The following is a 15,387-nucleotide window of genomic DNA, read 5'->3' on the forward strand; positions in this document are numbered from 1 at the left end:
ATTAACAAGGAAGAGATGAGTTACATTTCCCTAACGCGGAGATCATGAACATCTATAATGTATAATCAGACATATGATCTTCAATTAAAACAACATTTCATTCAGTACCAAGTTGTTGGAGGCAGATGGACCCTACTGTACGAGACTGCACAGCCATTGCCTTTTAGGGGACAAGACAACAAGTAAGTTTTAATGCCACATCAAATAAGAAAAGAACACAATGGGCATGTAACTCCTATGATTCTCCACCTCTGTTACAGCAGATCTTCATCTTATAATGCACATGAATAATCATGTGTGGCCTACTGAAAAACATTACATTAAATCTATGGAAAATGACGACAACTGTAGGAGATCCTACAATTGAAAGAGGGTCTGTTAATACAATGACACCATCAGCAACTGGGAAATTAAAGGTGATATGATTCTAAGTTTTTAGAAACCCCAACTGGGTACATCAAATGATATTAAAATTAAAGTAAATACATTCAGTTCACATGACATACAGTAAAATAAAATTAGCATGCACAGAACATGGTAAATACCAGTAAAATGAATCTTAAAATAAAATATATAATAAAGCTATATAACCTATTATCATAATAGGCAGGATTTTGAATTGATATGTTGTTCCCTAGAACACGAATCTCAAAAACATACTGTGATGTCGTACAGTTTGGATATGAATGTACACATCCTTCCTATCTATTGACGCAAACCAATCGTGTGGGTAAATGCGCGATTCAAATGTCTCAGATCCAGGATCGTCTACACCCTGTCGTCTTTCTTTGGGACAAGAATATAACGGCTGCAAAACCCTTTTTCTGGGCTTGACAATTTGGCACACCTTTATCGTGCTTTTCACAAGAAGATTGTGTATTCCGGCTCGTAACACTGGCGCGTTTTCGGACAAAACTGTGGAAGACAGACCGCTGTTGAAATGGGATGGCCGGCATGCAAATTGGATCGTAAAACCATGTTCGATCGTTTTTTTGCACCCATTCTGAAATACCCCTTAGGGCTCCCAACGCATTCACGTAATGGGACAGAGGGCAATTTGGATTGCTCACCTTATGATATAATGCGTCGCTCACCATAGGGAAGCGGTTGCTCATAATGTGTGGGCTTTGAAGAGGAAAAGGGCTCTTTATTGAGAATGTGTGAGCATCTCGTGCATTTGCAACGAGTACTGTATTATTTTTTGCATTCATGAAATTTTTTATTGCATTTATTTGAGTGCAAGACACAGAAACAACATTTTGAACAATATTGTGAACAACAATATTCCTTTCCCGACAAACAGCAGTGAGGAGATGGAGAACAGTGTTTTGTGTCTCCAATCGAGCCTTCTTTGGAGAAGACTCGGAGGGAACCGCAGGCTCTGCTTTCCACTTCAAAGGGCTGTGCCTGTCAGGAGCGCTTTTGCTGCGCGGGGGGGGGGGGAGGGGGGGGGGCTTGTTTGTTTGGGCGCTTATATGGCTGCTTCCGTTTGGGCCATGGCTTGTGCTGAGGCAGCAGGTATGGGGCTTTTTTTGGGTGCTGGCTCGAAACAGAGCGAGGGCGAACTGGCTGTGATGTGCTCTGTTTGGGAATAAAGTGTCTCATAGCATGAGACTGCTGCTGAGTCGCGATGTAACGCTCAACAAGCTTAGCCAAAAAGGCCGGTTGGAGGCACTGGAGCATCCAACAGAGTGGCTTTTTCCCATCACTCATTTCTGTGAGTGTCAGCCATACATGTCGATCCAGAACTGCCAGGTTGCCCATGGACTTGCCAATGGCCTGCGCAGTGACTTTCATGGCAAGTAGCACTAAGTCTGTAGTGGTGCGGAGCTCTTTGAATGTCTCTGGATCGAAGCCTTGCTCTTCCATTTGCTTGTGGAGCTTGGCTTGAAATACCTGGAGCACTGCCATTGCGTGGAGTGCTGATCCAGCCTGTCCTGCTGCTGAGTAATTTTTTTCCAGCCAGTGCGGACGTTTGTCGACACGGCTTGGAAGGATGTATGGGGCGTGATTTCCACTCCCTGTTACTCGCTGGGCAGAGGTGTGCCGCTACCGCCTCCTCCATTGGGCATAACCGTTTTCTTCCCCGTGATCCACATTAGAGTGGATGGCGTCACCGCGTCACTAGCGAGATTGAGGGGTTCTCGGGGCATGTGCCGGTACAAGGATCACTTCAAATTCATCCTGCTCGTGTGAATCCTCGGGTATCACAGAAGAGGTGGGTGGAAGGGCACGTGAGGCTGAATCGTCCCTCAGAACGAGGGCAATTCATGAATAAAGCGTCTTGACTCATGCCCTCGCAGTGAGGACAGTCTGTCTCCATGAGAGCTGACTCTGCGTGGGCACATCCCAGACAGTAAATGCAGTTCTCATGCTGATCTGACGGCAGGATGTGCCTCTTGCACAAGGAACACTTACGGAACGACATCTTTAAAAAGACGCAAACACGTAAGCAACACTTTTAGATATATAAATATATAAATAAATAAATATATATTTATATTTCACACAATATACAATACATAATACACAATTGCTTTGTAAGGATACACAACACCTGCTGAAGCACTGCGGGGAATCAGGATTCTGAGGCCCATTCACAAGCAGGGGATCACTGCAGGGGATCGGAGATCTTCTCGTTGCTGTGAAGATTCTGCCTGCTCACTCGAGTATATCGATGGCAAAGGGTAGAGGGCTTCTAGACAAGAGATGATTGCTGTCTTGAAGAAATTCGGAGGAAATGGTGTTTGTGCACTTTTGTTTTTTTTTTTTTTTTTTAGTGGACAGCTTCGCACCAAAACAGGCGGGGCTCAAACACCATAGCCAATATTAAAATTATTGTAGAGAGGTTTCAATTAGGTTGTGTAAGAAGGCACTCCCCATGTATGGACCAACAGAGCTGAGATATTCTTCTAAAAATCTTTGTTTTTGTTCTGCAGAAGGGGAAGAAAAGTTAGCATGTCATGAGGGTGAGTAAATGAGAGAATTTTCATTTTTGGAAGAACTATCCCTTTAAAACAAATACTGCACATTCCATCCCCTACACATTATACTCATGTAGTCTCATTTAATTTAATTTTGAATACAGAATAGTTTCAAATAATACATTTAATAATAATTAAATTTGTTAATGGTCGTATCATTATGTGATCATGCATTGATATTGTAGGGGATTTTACAGTTAAGACCCAAGGACCAGATATGATGAATGAAGACCAGGTGTCAGAGATGCAATCAATTGAAGAAGATTATACTGAAGAATAGTTTGCAGTTTCATCAGCAGAAGTCAGCTTCACACTCATGAGGAGTTCGTAGGCTGCTCTCCATACATTCTCTTTACAGCAGCAATTATACTCTCACACGAGTCACTAAGCTACGTCATCATGTCAGGTTGAATGATTCTGATTGGTTAAGACACAGATAAACTTTGAAAATTTCCACATATGTGCTGTTAGCCAGAAGAATATCTCCACTGATTATCAGGATGTCAGTCAAATCCCAGTTTAGGCACAATGTGAAACACTGAGGTCACCAATCTGAGGTACTAGATGCCAGTTTGTCCTGTCAGATGGTCATCTCACCTCCCCTGCATGCCAGTTGTTCATGTCAGGTCCTGTGACAAAAGAGTAACAGATACACACACACAGTTATACAACTTCTTCATGGTTGGATTTGGTCGAGCTATAACTATAACCAGGAAACTTTCCCAAAACATATTGATTAGATATGCTTTCTCTCAGTAAGAGATTCAGACAATATTCGTCATTATTCTCTAGTGATTGAAGATGAAATGTAAACGCTTTAACTAAGAATTGTCATGTAGGCAACAGGCCTGAGTGACCCCCAGTGACCTAGGCTATCAGGGTCAGCTAGAAGAGTAAATATAGGGTTTTACCAGGTGTTAGGTGCTTTTCTTAAACACACAAACAGAGAGTATTTCAGACATGTAATTTTATAACTAGAAAATCTCATAAGCTTGAAGAAGTAATTCAATTAATTTGATATTTAGAAGGATAAATATTGATTAATAACTCATTACAAATCACTCAAAGGATATACACTATATGGACAAAAGTATTGGGACAACTACACATTACACCTACAGGAGCTTTTATGACATCCCATTATAAATACATAGGCATTAATATCGAGTTGGTCCCCCCTTTGCAGCTATAACAGCTTCCACTCTTCTGGGAAGGCTTTCTACAAGATTTTGGAGTGTGTCTGTTGGAATCTTTGCAGATTCTTCCAGAAGAGCATTTGTGAGGTCAGACACTGATGTTGGATGAGAGGGCCTGGCTCGCAATCTCCGTTCTAGTTCATCCCAAAGGTGTTCGATAGGGTTGAGGTCAGGGCTCTGTGCGGGCCAGTCAAGTTCTTCCACAGCAAACTCATCCAACCATGCCTTTATGGACCTTGCTTTGTCCACTGGGGCACAGCCATGCTGGAACAGAAAAGGGCTTCACCAAACTGTTTCTACAAAGCTGGAAGCATTGAATTTTCCAAAATTTTTCAGAAAATTCTATGCTTCCAACTTTGTGGAAAGAGTACCCCCCCCTTCAATATACACCCTGTATCCTAGTATCACTCTATTTGCAATTTTTAGTTTACACTATGCTCATGCTGCACATTATTAGAAAAAAAACAACAACTGGTTTTCTGTGGAGAATAAAAATCTTTAGTCTATGCTCACGCAAATACACCCAACATCATTACATACCTGATTGCATAGTCATACCAATCTGTATTTTTGAGCCAATGCTATATGGTTTTTCGAGATCCGAATGAAGGAGTATCACTTGTTTCAACAGCTGCATTACCACAGATATTTGTAACCTTTTATTCTTTCAAACAACTGTGAATCTCGTGATTGATTTAACATAAGCAGAAAAATATCACTATATCATGGTTCAAGTGGGTGGCTCTTAATTGAGCCTTTGGCTTTTGACAGAACAGACTTTAACCCATTTACTTGGTCTTGGTGGTCTTTTCTGTCTTGTTGGGCAGCAGCACAGCCGGAATGTTGGGCATTAAATTAATTTTAAAACTGTAATCATAAAAAGGCCAACTTATATAGGAAGGTCTACATATTCTCCAAATATTCAGATCTGTTTATTTTAGAATATCGTAGACAACCATGAAAAATATATGACAAGTACAGAGCAGTAAATAATTTCAACGTATTGTGTCGAAATGCTGCGAAACAGTTAATTATTTTCTGAAGCAATTGGTTCAGCTGACTCAATGTTTCGGAAAGCTTCTTGTCTGTCTTCACTAGTCCAGAGCTTGAATACTTTGATCTATGAACGTGGAACTTCATAGCAACCAACTGAACCAAATTTATTCTTCTTTTTTTTTTTTTTTTTTTCAAAGTCAACAAAACAAAGTACCACATCCTTCCAAACCAATGCTAATGTTAAAGACAGTCTAGCACAACAGGTTAAGGCATATATACGCTCAAATTATTACAATAAAAAAAAAGTCCAGCAGTTTTATATGTTTTAAATTAATTCAGGGTTCGTAGGGGTGCTGGAATTCCTTGAAAATGCTTGCTTTTAATGTGGTGTTTTCACGGTTTGAAAGGTGCTTGGATTTTGGATAAAGTGCTTGAAACTGTTTGAAATTGTAATTGCATTGCTTTCATAATAATTCGCTATCTGACTGAATAGTTCGCTTTTTTAGATAAAATTAGGCGGAGAGGGCCTAATTGCTTTTGCCTTTCGCATAAAATAAGGAGGACTCCGCTCGAGAGTAACTTGCCACTCTTGAGTCCGCGCCTGTGGCTATAGTGTGATCTGCCAGTCTTTTTGATGTGCGGCCTCTGATGGAACAGAGTGGGAGATGACAACATGCCGGGAGGTTGCTGCTTCATTGAGCGTTGGCTTGAAAACGAAAAATACAAGTTATGGTTGAAACGAGGACCAAATCCTCGAGTCTTGACGTGCAGCTTTTCAACATGGGAGAGTCTGCGCATTCGAGCCATGTAAAATGGAAGCCGTAGGGAATTTTCGATTAGGCCAACGTTACACGTTACGTTTGTTTAAACTAGCTGGCAAATTCGCAGGCTAAATTATAGTCGATTTTCAGGAGGGATGTAAAATGCAACTGTAACCCAATTTTTTGCCAGACAGTCGATGAAGAGAGTAAATGTCATTAACTGAATGTTAATGAACTGAATTTAATGAAGAAAATGAGCAAGTTAACCTGGCGCCATAAAAACTTGCGAAGTTAACATTAACTCATTATGTAAATCATTTTGCAATTTGCAGTCGCTGTTCTGCTTTCATGCTTGATGAGTTCGTGCACAGAGCGTCTGTGCCTGTTTCGTCTGATTCCTGCTCAAGTATAGCTGTCTGTAACTGCGGTCCATGATTCGTTTCCATATCTTTAACTGTTATAGATGCAAAAAGCTGACTCTAGGTCAGTGTCTGCAGACATTTTCCTTCATGACATCACTGGATGCGTCTAAGCGCAGAGAACATATGATTTGATGATGATGATGATGATGATGATGATATGGTTATATATTTAAAAACATGTTGTAGATAAACAAACTAAGATGGTGTCATTCATATGCACATTCATTCACAAAGTGATGAGTTGACTGTAAAGTGATCATTTGTATATTTAAAATGCAACCTCTTATTGTATACAGTAAAATGATATGTGGTCAGGGCTGCATTTTCCAAAAAGCTGTCGATCGTAAAAATGATGAAACAGACTTCTCAAAAGCGTTGTAACTTAATAAGCTCTTGAAAATCGACGCAGATCTACAAGCACTCTGAAGCAATCGTGGATTTTTAGTGCATCTGAAGGAGACAGACTCATGAAGGACATTAGCTGGACAACCGCAAAATTACACGTAAACTTTACAGTCAGGATGCTTACACTTGGCTGTAATGAAAGAATATTTTATATTCTTTTAAATTATGTTTAATATATTATTTAATTATTAATTAACATGACCAAGTATATTTAAAAATTAAAAAAATAATATAAAATTAGAAGCAATAAATAATATTAAATAAATGATGATAACTGAATTAATACAGAAATAACTGACACTACTCATATATGTAGTTGGTACAGGCAAGGGTTGGCATGATTGTTGCAGACAACTGAAAAATAAAATTCAGAGGGACTAACGTCTGATTTGAAGAAATACGTATATGTATGTAAATATGTAATTTACCACAGCTGTAAGATGCTGGAAAAGCTTGAAAATACACACTAGCCTAGTTTCCATCCACTTTTCGCGCTATTTTGTTATCGACAAAGTGAAAATGCGTAAAAAAAAAAGTTTGTGCGAAATTTGCCGTCTTCTGCCCGTTTCCATTCAAATGGCCTTTTATCAATAAAAATGGTGTGTGTGATGACGTCATGCCTAAAAAAACTCTTTGTCACATAAGTTTTGGTTTATTGCAAAATAAATCTGCCCTGAAGCCGTTTCCATTCAGAAATGTGTGTTTATCGCTAATTCGCCTCCCAGATGTCCCTAATTGTTTTCCTCAGAAGTTTTGGTAAAATGGGGAGAGTATTGAGACAATTCATTGAAATTAACCAGCTTACTGTCATTATAATTTCACAAATAAAAGCAGTCAGAAGAGGAGGAATTGCATTCAAAGGGAGCTGTTGCCCTTCTGATAGGACTGTAATTTTGGTCCTGATGTTGCGCCTATCGCAGGTTGCCACCGGTTCCGACCCGAAAGCGAATCGTCATTGCCCTGTTCAAGCTGGCAACCTGCACCAAGTAGTGGGGGAAACTTTCGGTCTTAATATATTGACCATCCATCGATGTGTATATGCTGTGTGCACAGCTGTTATAGAAACACTGATGTGGTGTAATATCAGGGTGTACATATGATACATTCCTGATATTCAATAGGTTATTTTGAACAGTCATCTAATCTAAAGCATCGCCATCACAACTGCATTATGTCCCACAACTTTTAACGACCAACTGAACTTGATTGTCATCTAAAATTAATTTTAGCGTCATAGTGCAATTTACATTTTCTGAAGAATCTCCGAGATATAGAGGGTTAGATTTAAAATATTTAAACGTTTTAAAATATTCAAAAGCTCGTTTTCTGAAAGTGAACTCAGCATTGGACAAATAGTTCTGATAGTTTATAGTCTTGAAGTGTAGAAAATGTCATTCAGCCGACTTTATTCGTCTACAGAACAGGGTACGGCTAATTTAAGTTTGTGTAAAGAAAAGGCATATATAGGTCTATATATATATATATTGTTTGGTAATTTATTTATTTTAATACAGGGAATTTTGCCAGCACTTTTTCAAAAACTAAACAATAATTTCATAGAATTGGGCTATATGTTAGTATTCCAAAAAAGCACACTGAAGCTTTTCTCCTAGTATTGTGTATTTATTTTTAATTTAAAACATCTTTGTGCACAGAAATGATGTTTTGTGTGTGTGTGTGTGTGTGTGTGTTATGGGCTAATTCCATGACTGCCGTCTATTATTTTGAATGGTATGGTAAAGCAACTTTAATAAATAAACGGATGTCTACTGTGATTAAATTAATCGCAAACAGTGGCCTTTATTTTGTTCTCCGTGCACTTGTCGATGTGCATGATACGAGATATTTGTGTTGGCACTCCTGGAAGTGTCATGTTTCAGATTGGCTTTCAAGGATTCTATACCTTGTTGTCATGATTAACACAGGCTAATGATTGGGGTAAATTGTCATGTGACACTACATTTTTGCGTTAATGCCAATTTTCTCGATAAAAAGTGTTTCCAAAACATGTTTTCGCAACATTTGATGTATCGACAGAGTTTATGCGCTAGAGTTAAATGGAAAAATATTATGTCAACACTTGTGAAATTTTAGCGATAATTTGTGTTTCAGTCAGCTTGATTGTGATGCGCTAAAACCTTTTTCGCAAAAAATCATTGGATGGAAACGTAGTTATTGAAAATGCTTGAATTTGATTTTGGAAAAGGTGTAAGAACCCTGTTAATTACAATTCGGAAGAGTTTCATTGGCAAAGCATTAGGAAAACCGAAGGGAAAAAAAGAACATGAGCTTAAATATTCATCGAATTTGTATTGGTTTATTTGAAAATACATCCATTGTTAATTCAGGTCCAAAGATGCACAACACAAATACGATATTATGTGACCTAATAAAGTTACTTTATTTGAACAAAGACAGCTACTAATAAGTGCGAACTAAACTTTCATATTTCCTCCCTTACTGACTAGAATGGCGTTTTTGTTTTTCCGTCAATGCTTCAACATATGCAAGTTCGTGCTCAACACTCTGATCTCTTTTAGATCAAAGCTGGTTAAAGGCTCTTTATCCGAGAACATATGTGGCTCTTAAAAGAGCCTTTGGGGGTAGCCAAAAGCTTTAGATAACGCTTTACTTGGAGCTGGTGTACTTGGTGACGGCCTTTGTGCCCTCGGACACGGCGTGTTTGGCCAGTTCACCGGGCAGCAGCAGACGCACGGCGGTCTGGATCTCTCTCGATGAGATGGTGGATCGCTTGTTGTAATGAGCGAGACGAGACGCTTCACCGGCGATACGCTCAAAAATATCGTTAACGAAAGAGTTCATGATTCCCATGGCTTTAGAAGAGATACCGGTGTCGGGATGAACCTGCTTAAGGACTTTGTACACGTAGATAGCGTAGCTTTCCTTCCTGGACCTCCTGCGCTTCTTCCCACCTTTGCCGGCGGTCTTGGTGACGGCCTTCTTAGATCCCTTCTTCGGTGCGGACTTAGCTAGCTCAGGCATGTTATTCAACGGAGTGAGCTTCACAATTTGAAATATGTCTAAGCTACAAACAGAAGTATTTATTCCCTCCTCTATGCTAATTTTACAAGGAGACGATGCGCACCCTCTGTTGGCGGGTGTGACCCAAGAACACACATTACATGATTTTATTGGACAGCTACAAGTGTGGCGGGCTGAAAGACACCCAATCAAAGGCTTCCAAATGATAGTCCCACCTCCTGAAAAGTACCATCCCCCACGCGATTCAGTTTCCTTTTAGTTCTCCCGCACATTTTTACTGATATTTTATTATAATTTAATTTTGTTGTGATAGTATCAATGAGGGAAAAAACTGGATCTTAAGAATTTTTGTGAACAGATATTTTATACCACTCTGCGAGCACTACAAAAAAGGCACCGTTAACCACCAAACCCCACATACCCGACTAATTTTCAAAGATGAAGTTTCTCTTTTCTACTCTCCTGTATTTTAAAATCTGCTTGTACGTTTTGTACATATGTTCTACTTGTGTTTTCCCTCAATTTGTAAGTCGCTTTGAATAAAAACACGTAATGAATACATGTATATGTTCTGCAAGTCAAACCTGACCGGGACGTATTTAGTCAGACACGCGCCTATAAAACACCACACAATAACATTAAAGTTATTTTCAAGTTATGTCATCACAAGTAAATTATTTTCTGTCGAGAAGTTACCGAAAGATGAGATTTTGGTTAAGACATTTGTGTGCCATCATCGTAAATTTGTTCATTTATCTTGAATGTTTTGTTTAGTCCTTACTCGCTATGCCGTGTAAATAAAGTTCATTTTATTTTTTACTAAGCGATTTAGTACAAGTGCATTACAAAAGCATTATATAGTAATTATAATTTAGAAAAACAAACAATATACAACAGCCAGGTTTTAATTTCGCCTACAGGACCTGGTAGAAACACACAGAAAATGAACAACCGCACTTGATTATGAAATATTACCCGAAACTCAACGTAAACGGAGATCAAAACTAGTGGACTAAAATGAGAAATAAGCAGCATAATAAAATAACAGACATGAGTGCTATATAGTAATGTCAAATTGCATATACAGCAAGTACTATAACTTGGTATTTTCGATGCGAGTAATAATGTAGAGCTAAAAAACATTTGTCACTCGCGTTTTAGCGTTATGTGATCGGCTCCAAGTCAGCAGACACAACAGCAAACACGTCTCGCTTTATAAACCAGCAAGTTCGACTGGAAATAAACTCGTTCAGTGGAATTGAGGTGGCTCTTAAAAGAGCCTTTGTGGTTGACGTCACTGTGGATTTAAGCGCGCTCTCCGCGAATGCGGCGGGCCAACTGAATATCTTTGGGCATGATGGTGACTCTCTTGGCGTGGATGGCACACAAGTTGGTGTCCTCGAAGAGACCGACCAAATAAGCCTCACTGGCCTCTTGCAGGGCCATGACGGCGGAGCTCTGGAAGCGCAGATCCGTCTTGAAATCCTGAGCGATCTCTCTCACCAGACGCTGGAAAGGCAGTTTGCGAATCAACAGCTCAGTGGACTTCTGATAACGGCGGATCTCTCTCAGCGCCACAGTTCCGGGCCTGTAACGATGAGGCTTCTTGACTCCACCGGTGGCTGGAGCGCTCTTACGGGCGGCTTTAGTAGCGAGCTGTTTCCTCGGGGCTTTGCCGCCGGTGGACTTACGAGCAGTCTGCTTGGTTCTTGCCATGACAGCGAGATTTCCACCTCCGTTCAACACAGAAAATGTAACCCAATGATTATGGCTGCTTCTTTAAGCCCTCTAAGTCCACGCGCTCAAGTGGGGGAGGGTGTAGAGGCATGTGATTGGCTGATGTGGACGTCAACTATTGGCAGTTGACAAATGACTGTGCGGCACGTCTTTTCAAACAAGCAGCGACAGTTTGTTTTCCCGCTCAACATCTCTTGTTCAGTTTCCCTGTATGCGCATGAACAAATAATACACAATCCTTTCTCCACACTTGATAAATGTAGTTGTATTTATTTGCTTAGTAAAGTATATGTTCATGTATGTTAACCTATTATTTATGTATATATAAAATCATTAATAATTTCAAAGTAAACTATTAATAGTGGTTGTTTTAATTATTAGTCATATGAAATAATAGATAAGCTCGTTTACCATGGTTGTGCGGAGCTCAGATTTATACTAAAAAGCAACCCTCATAACAAAAAAAAAAAAAAAAAACGGAATCAGCAATGTGACGTGATCATGTGTTGATACTTTGTATTTTAGACTGCTGCATACTGGAGAACAATGGAAAAAAAAAAAAAAAAAAAAAAAAAAAAAAAAAAAAGTTACCAAACTTTTTTTTTCTCCTTCCTATCCCAATTCAGTCGTCACATTTTGCACTTGTTTTAACATAAGCAGAAAAATATCACTCTTATAGTTCAAGTGGGTGGCTCTTAAAAGAGCCTTTGGGTTTTAGTGAAACAAACTGCAATCCTTTTACTTGGTCTTGCCGGCCTTCTCGGTCTTCTTGGGCAGCAACACAGCCTGAATGTTGGGCAGCACACCACCCTGAGCGATCGTCACTCCACCCAGAAGTTTGTTCAACTCCTCGTCGTTGCGCACCGCCAGCTGCAGGTGACGAGGAATGATACGAGTCTTCTTGTTGTCACGAGCGGCGTTTCCAGCCAACTCCAGGATCTCAGCGGTCAGCTACTCGAGCACAGCGGCCAGATAAACAGGAGCACCGGCACCAACGCGCTCTGCATAGTTGCCTTTGCGGAGAAGTCTGTGCACACGGCCGACGGGGAACTGCAATCCTGCCCTGGATGAACGAGTCTTGGCCTTCGCTCTTGCTTTGCCACCGGTTTTACCTCTGCCGCTCATTTTTGATTAGGCTGTACTACTGCAGCAAAAATACCAGAAGGAAATAGCATTACCACGTTTGAATGTCAACAATTTTAAATGAGCCTGTCAGTCGCCTATTGGCTACAGTTTGCAAAACATTCTAACCAATCACTGCACTTCCCTCTAAAACCCAAACCACTCCCCCTCTTTCTGTTGACGGGAGCCACAGATCTTTATTTATTTATTTTGCTTTAATCAATATAACATGACAGTCAAACCAACTGAAAGCATAAGAAATAAACTAAAAGAAAATAATAATAATAATAATAATAATAATAATAATAAATACAAAAAGGCATATCGACAATATATAGAATACAAAAGTCTATAAATGATACAATATACAATGCATATAACATTAAGATTCAAAAGGAATTCAAGGCTTTATATAAGTTAATACTCTTTAGCGCTTTACTTTTTTTTTTTAATTAATATTATTTTTTACTCCTGTTAACATATTAAAGTAATACTCCTATTTTGAAGTGTGTGAAATTTGGTTTCTGTGACGACCATTTACATTTATGAATAATTTTTCCATAAATCAACAATACATTTATAATATACCATGCTTTATGTTAAATTTTACTATCAAAATGAAACTTTCCTTAAATGCATATGAATACCCGTATTCATCTTAATAAAATATTCTAAATCACACCAGAACATTTTTGTATACAGTCAAAAAAGAAGTGAACAATGCTTTCAATTTCAATGTTACAAAAAGCACATTTTAAATGTCTTTCCTAAATCTTGCAATAACTTGTTTAACAGGGTAAATCCTGTGAATAATCTTAAACAAGACCTCATGAAATTAATTGGTCACACAATATCGTCTTGTAATTTTAAAGGTTTCTTCCCAATTCATATTTTGAAATTGTGCATTCCAAAAACTATTGGCTGATGGAGCTGCACAATTTTGACAGATTTTCCTAAGAGAGCTGTTATTCATTTTTTTATCTGTAATACTTATACCTTCCAACTTAAAGGTGCAGTATGTAAGATTCAGAAACCCTTGTTATTAATGACACCTGTGGTCGTTAAGTGAACTGCAGCCAGCTACCTGTTGCTTGTGCTCGCGCTCATGCACACACTCCATAGGGATGGGAGCCAGCCAGCATCAACAAAAACAATGACATAACGTACAAAGAGACAACGCGATTCACCAACATCATGCTGACAGATGAGGTAGCATAATTAAAATTACACAGTTATGATTGTTTTACTACAAACTTTGAGACAGTATATTATATTTGACTCTCCAGTGCTGGAACAGGGCTAAAACAAAGTATGGATATAGGTCTGACTATGTGAGACAGTAGTTTGAAGTAATCACTTTTCTTTGCATGATACATTGACTGCATTTATACGATAGCCTATGTCGGCGTTAGCTAGCTAGCCAGCTTTATCAATAGCTGTTAGCTAAATTTGGTGGATGATGACAGTAGCTATTTATAAAATAGAATGTACATTATAAATATGTTGACACAATTCAGTATTGATGTGATTCCATCACAACTGTCATGTTGATATATCGATGCGCTATTGTTTTATAATAATAGAATGTATATATTTTCTGTATAACCAAGTTACGTTACACTAATGAATGGGTATTTTTGCATTATCTTGAACATTGTCTAGTATTCATTTGCTGGATTCCATCTCTAAGATAACGTTACCTAGTGTTGCAGTTTGTTGTCGCTGTTGAGTAGCGGAAGAGAAGCTATTACTGTCTGAGGCAAGGCTCTCGGGAGCGCGCATAAACGTCACATCCTTTGGATTTTCCAAGCAAAACCAACCCACTCCCTTCTCATGAAAATCAGTCTACAGTCTTTAATAGGCAACCTAGGAAGTCCAGGAAGGGCTCATTTTTTAAGTTGCGTTACAAGCTGTTCAAACATTGGCAAAGGGCGAATATTACATGAAAATTGTTATATATCGCACCTTTAACAGTAAAATCAATATTTGGTCTTGAAACAATGTTATATTTTAATAATTCAATAAGTTCAAATGGTATAGCATCAATCACAGTCATAAATTCCTTAATAGATATTGGGAAGGAATATTTTCCAGAGAATTCAGAGTAAGTAAGTTACCATTGCTTTTAAATAGTTGTGTCACCAATAAAATATATTTTTTAAACCAACTGTCAAAAAAAAAAAAAAAAAGATTTATTTCTGTGCTTAATGTATTTGTTGTTCCAAATTAAACATTTGTGAGGGGAAAAGTTGTGCTTATACATAATCATCGGTGATAGTAAGACCTGTTTATGGAAATTAGATAATTTAATGGGAAGTCTACTGACATCAATGTTACAATTAAGAAGAAAGTCAATGCCTCCAACTTTCTTAAATTATATATGGATGTAAAACCATAACCTCTCTTGAACGAATGTAATTTTGAATCCATCTGACTGAGTATAATGTTGGATGATTCAAAATCGAGTACATTTAACCCAACTTGATTAACTGGATTACAGAGGGTTTTTTTTTTTTATTATTCAGATTGTGAGGCTTATTCCTCCAAATAAAATTATATAAATTTTTATTTACCTGATTAATCAGGGATTTTGGAACATCTATGACCATTGCAGTATAAATGAGTCTTTATAAACCTTCTGACTTTGATAGTAATACCCTCCCATTTAAGGATAAATCCTCATTAACCAGGAATAAACATTTTTTGAATATTGTTTATTAATGGAGAGTAATTTAAATTTGTTCTATCTTTCTGATTTTTC

General features: G+C 38.5%; 2 protein-coding genes and 1 pseudogene across 2 annotated transcripts; all 3 read right to left on the reverse strand.

Annotated features, from left to right (window-relative positions):
- Window positions 1–9,066: 9,066 nt before the first annotated feature.
- Window positions 9,067–9,908, reverse strand: LOC127437263 (histone H2B-like). Its single transcript, XM_051692085.1, has one exon. The coding sequence runs from the start codon at window positions 9,765–9,767 to the stop codon at window positions 9,393–9,395; it is 375 nt and encodes a 124-aa protein (XP_051548045.1). The 5' UTR covers window positions 9,768–9,908; the 3' UTR covers window positions 9,067–9,392.
- A 700-nt stretch (window positions 9,909–10,608) lies between these two features.
- LOC127437260 (histone H3) lies at window positions 10,609–11,545 on the reverse strand. Its single transcript, XM_051692084.1, has one exon. It carries the CDS (start codon window positions 11,481–11,483, stop codon window positions 11,073–11,075), a length of 411 nt encoding a protein of 136 aa, XP_051548044.1. The 5' UTR covers window positions 11,484–11,545; the 3' UTR covers window positions 10,609–11,072.
- Window positions 11,546–12,084: 539 nt separating this feature from the next.
- LOC127437261 (histone H2A-like) lies at window positions 12,085–12,645 on the reverse strand (annotated as a pseudogene).
- Between the last annotated feature and the right edge of the window lie 2,742 nt (window positions 12,646–15,387).

Source organism: Myxocyprinus asiaticus, chromosome 48 (assembly GCF_019703515.2).
Source record: "Myxocyprinus asiaticus isolate MX2 ecotype Aquarium Trade chromosome 48, UBuf_Myxa_2, whole genome shotgun sequence".
NCBI classification, from domain to species: Eukaryota; Metazoa; Chordata; class Actinopteri; order Cypriniformes; family Catostomidae; genus Myxocyprinus; species Myxocyprinus asiaticus.

Bases quoted from the DNA above. Each gene is read 5' to 3' on its own strand.
- LOC127437263 (XM_051692085.1), bottom strand. From the start codon at position 9,767: ATGCCTGAGCTAGCTAAGTCCGCACCGAAGAAGGGATCTAAGAAGGCC.
- LOC127437260 (XM_051692084.1), bottom strand. From the start codon at position 11,483: ATGGCAAGAACCAAGCAGACTGCTCGTAAGTCCACCGGCGGCAAAGCC.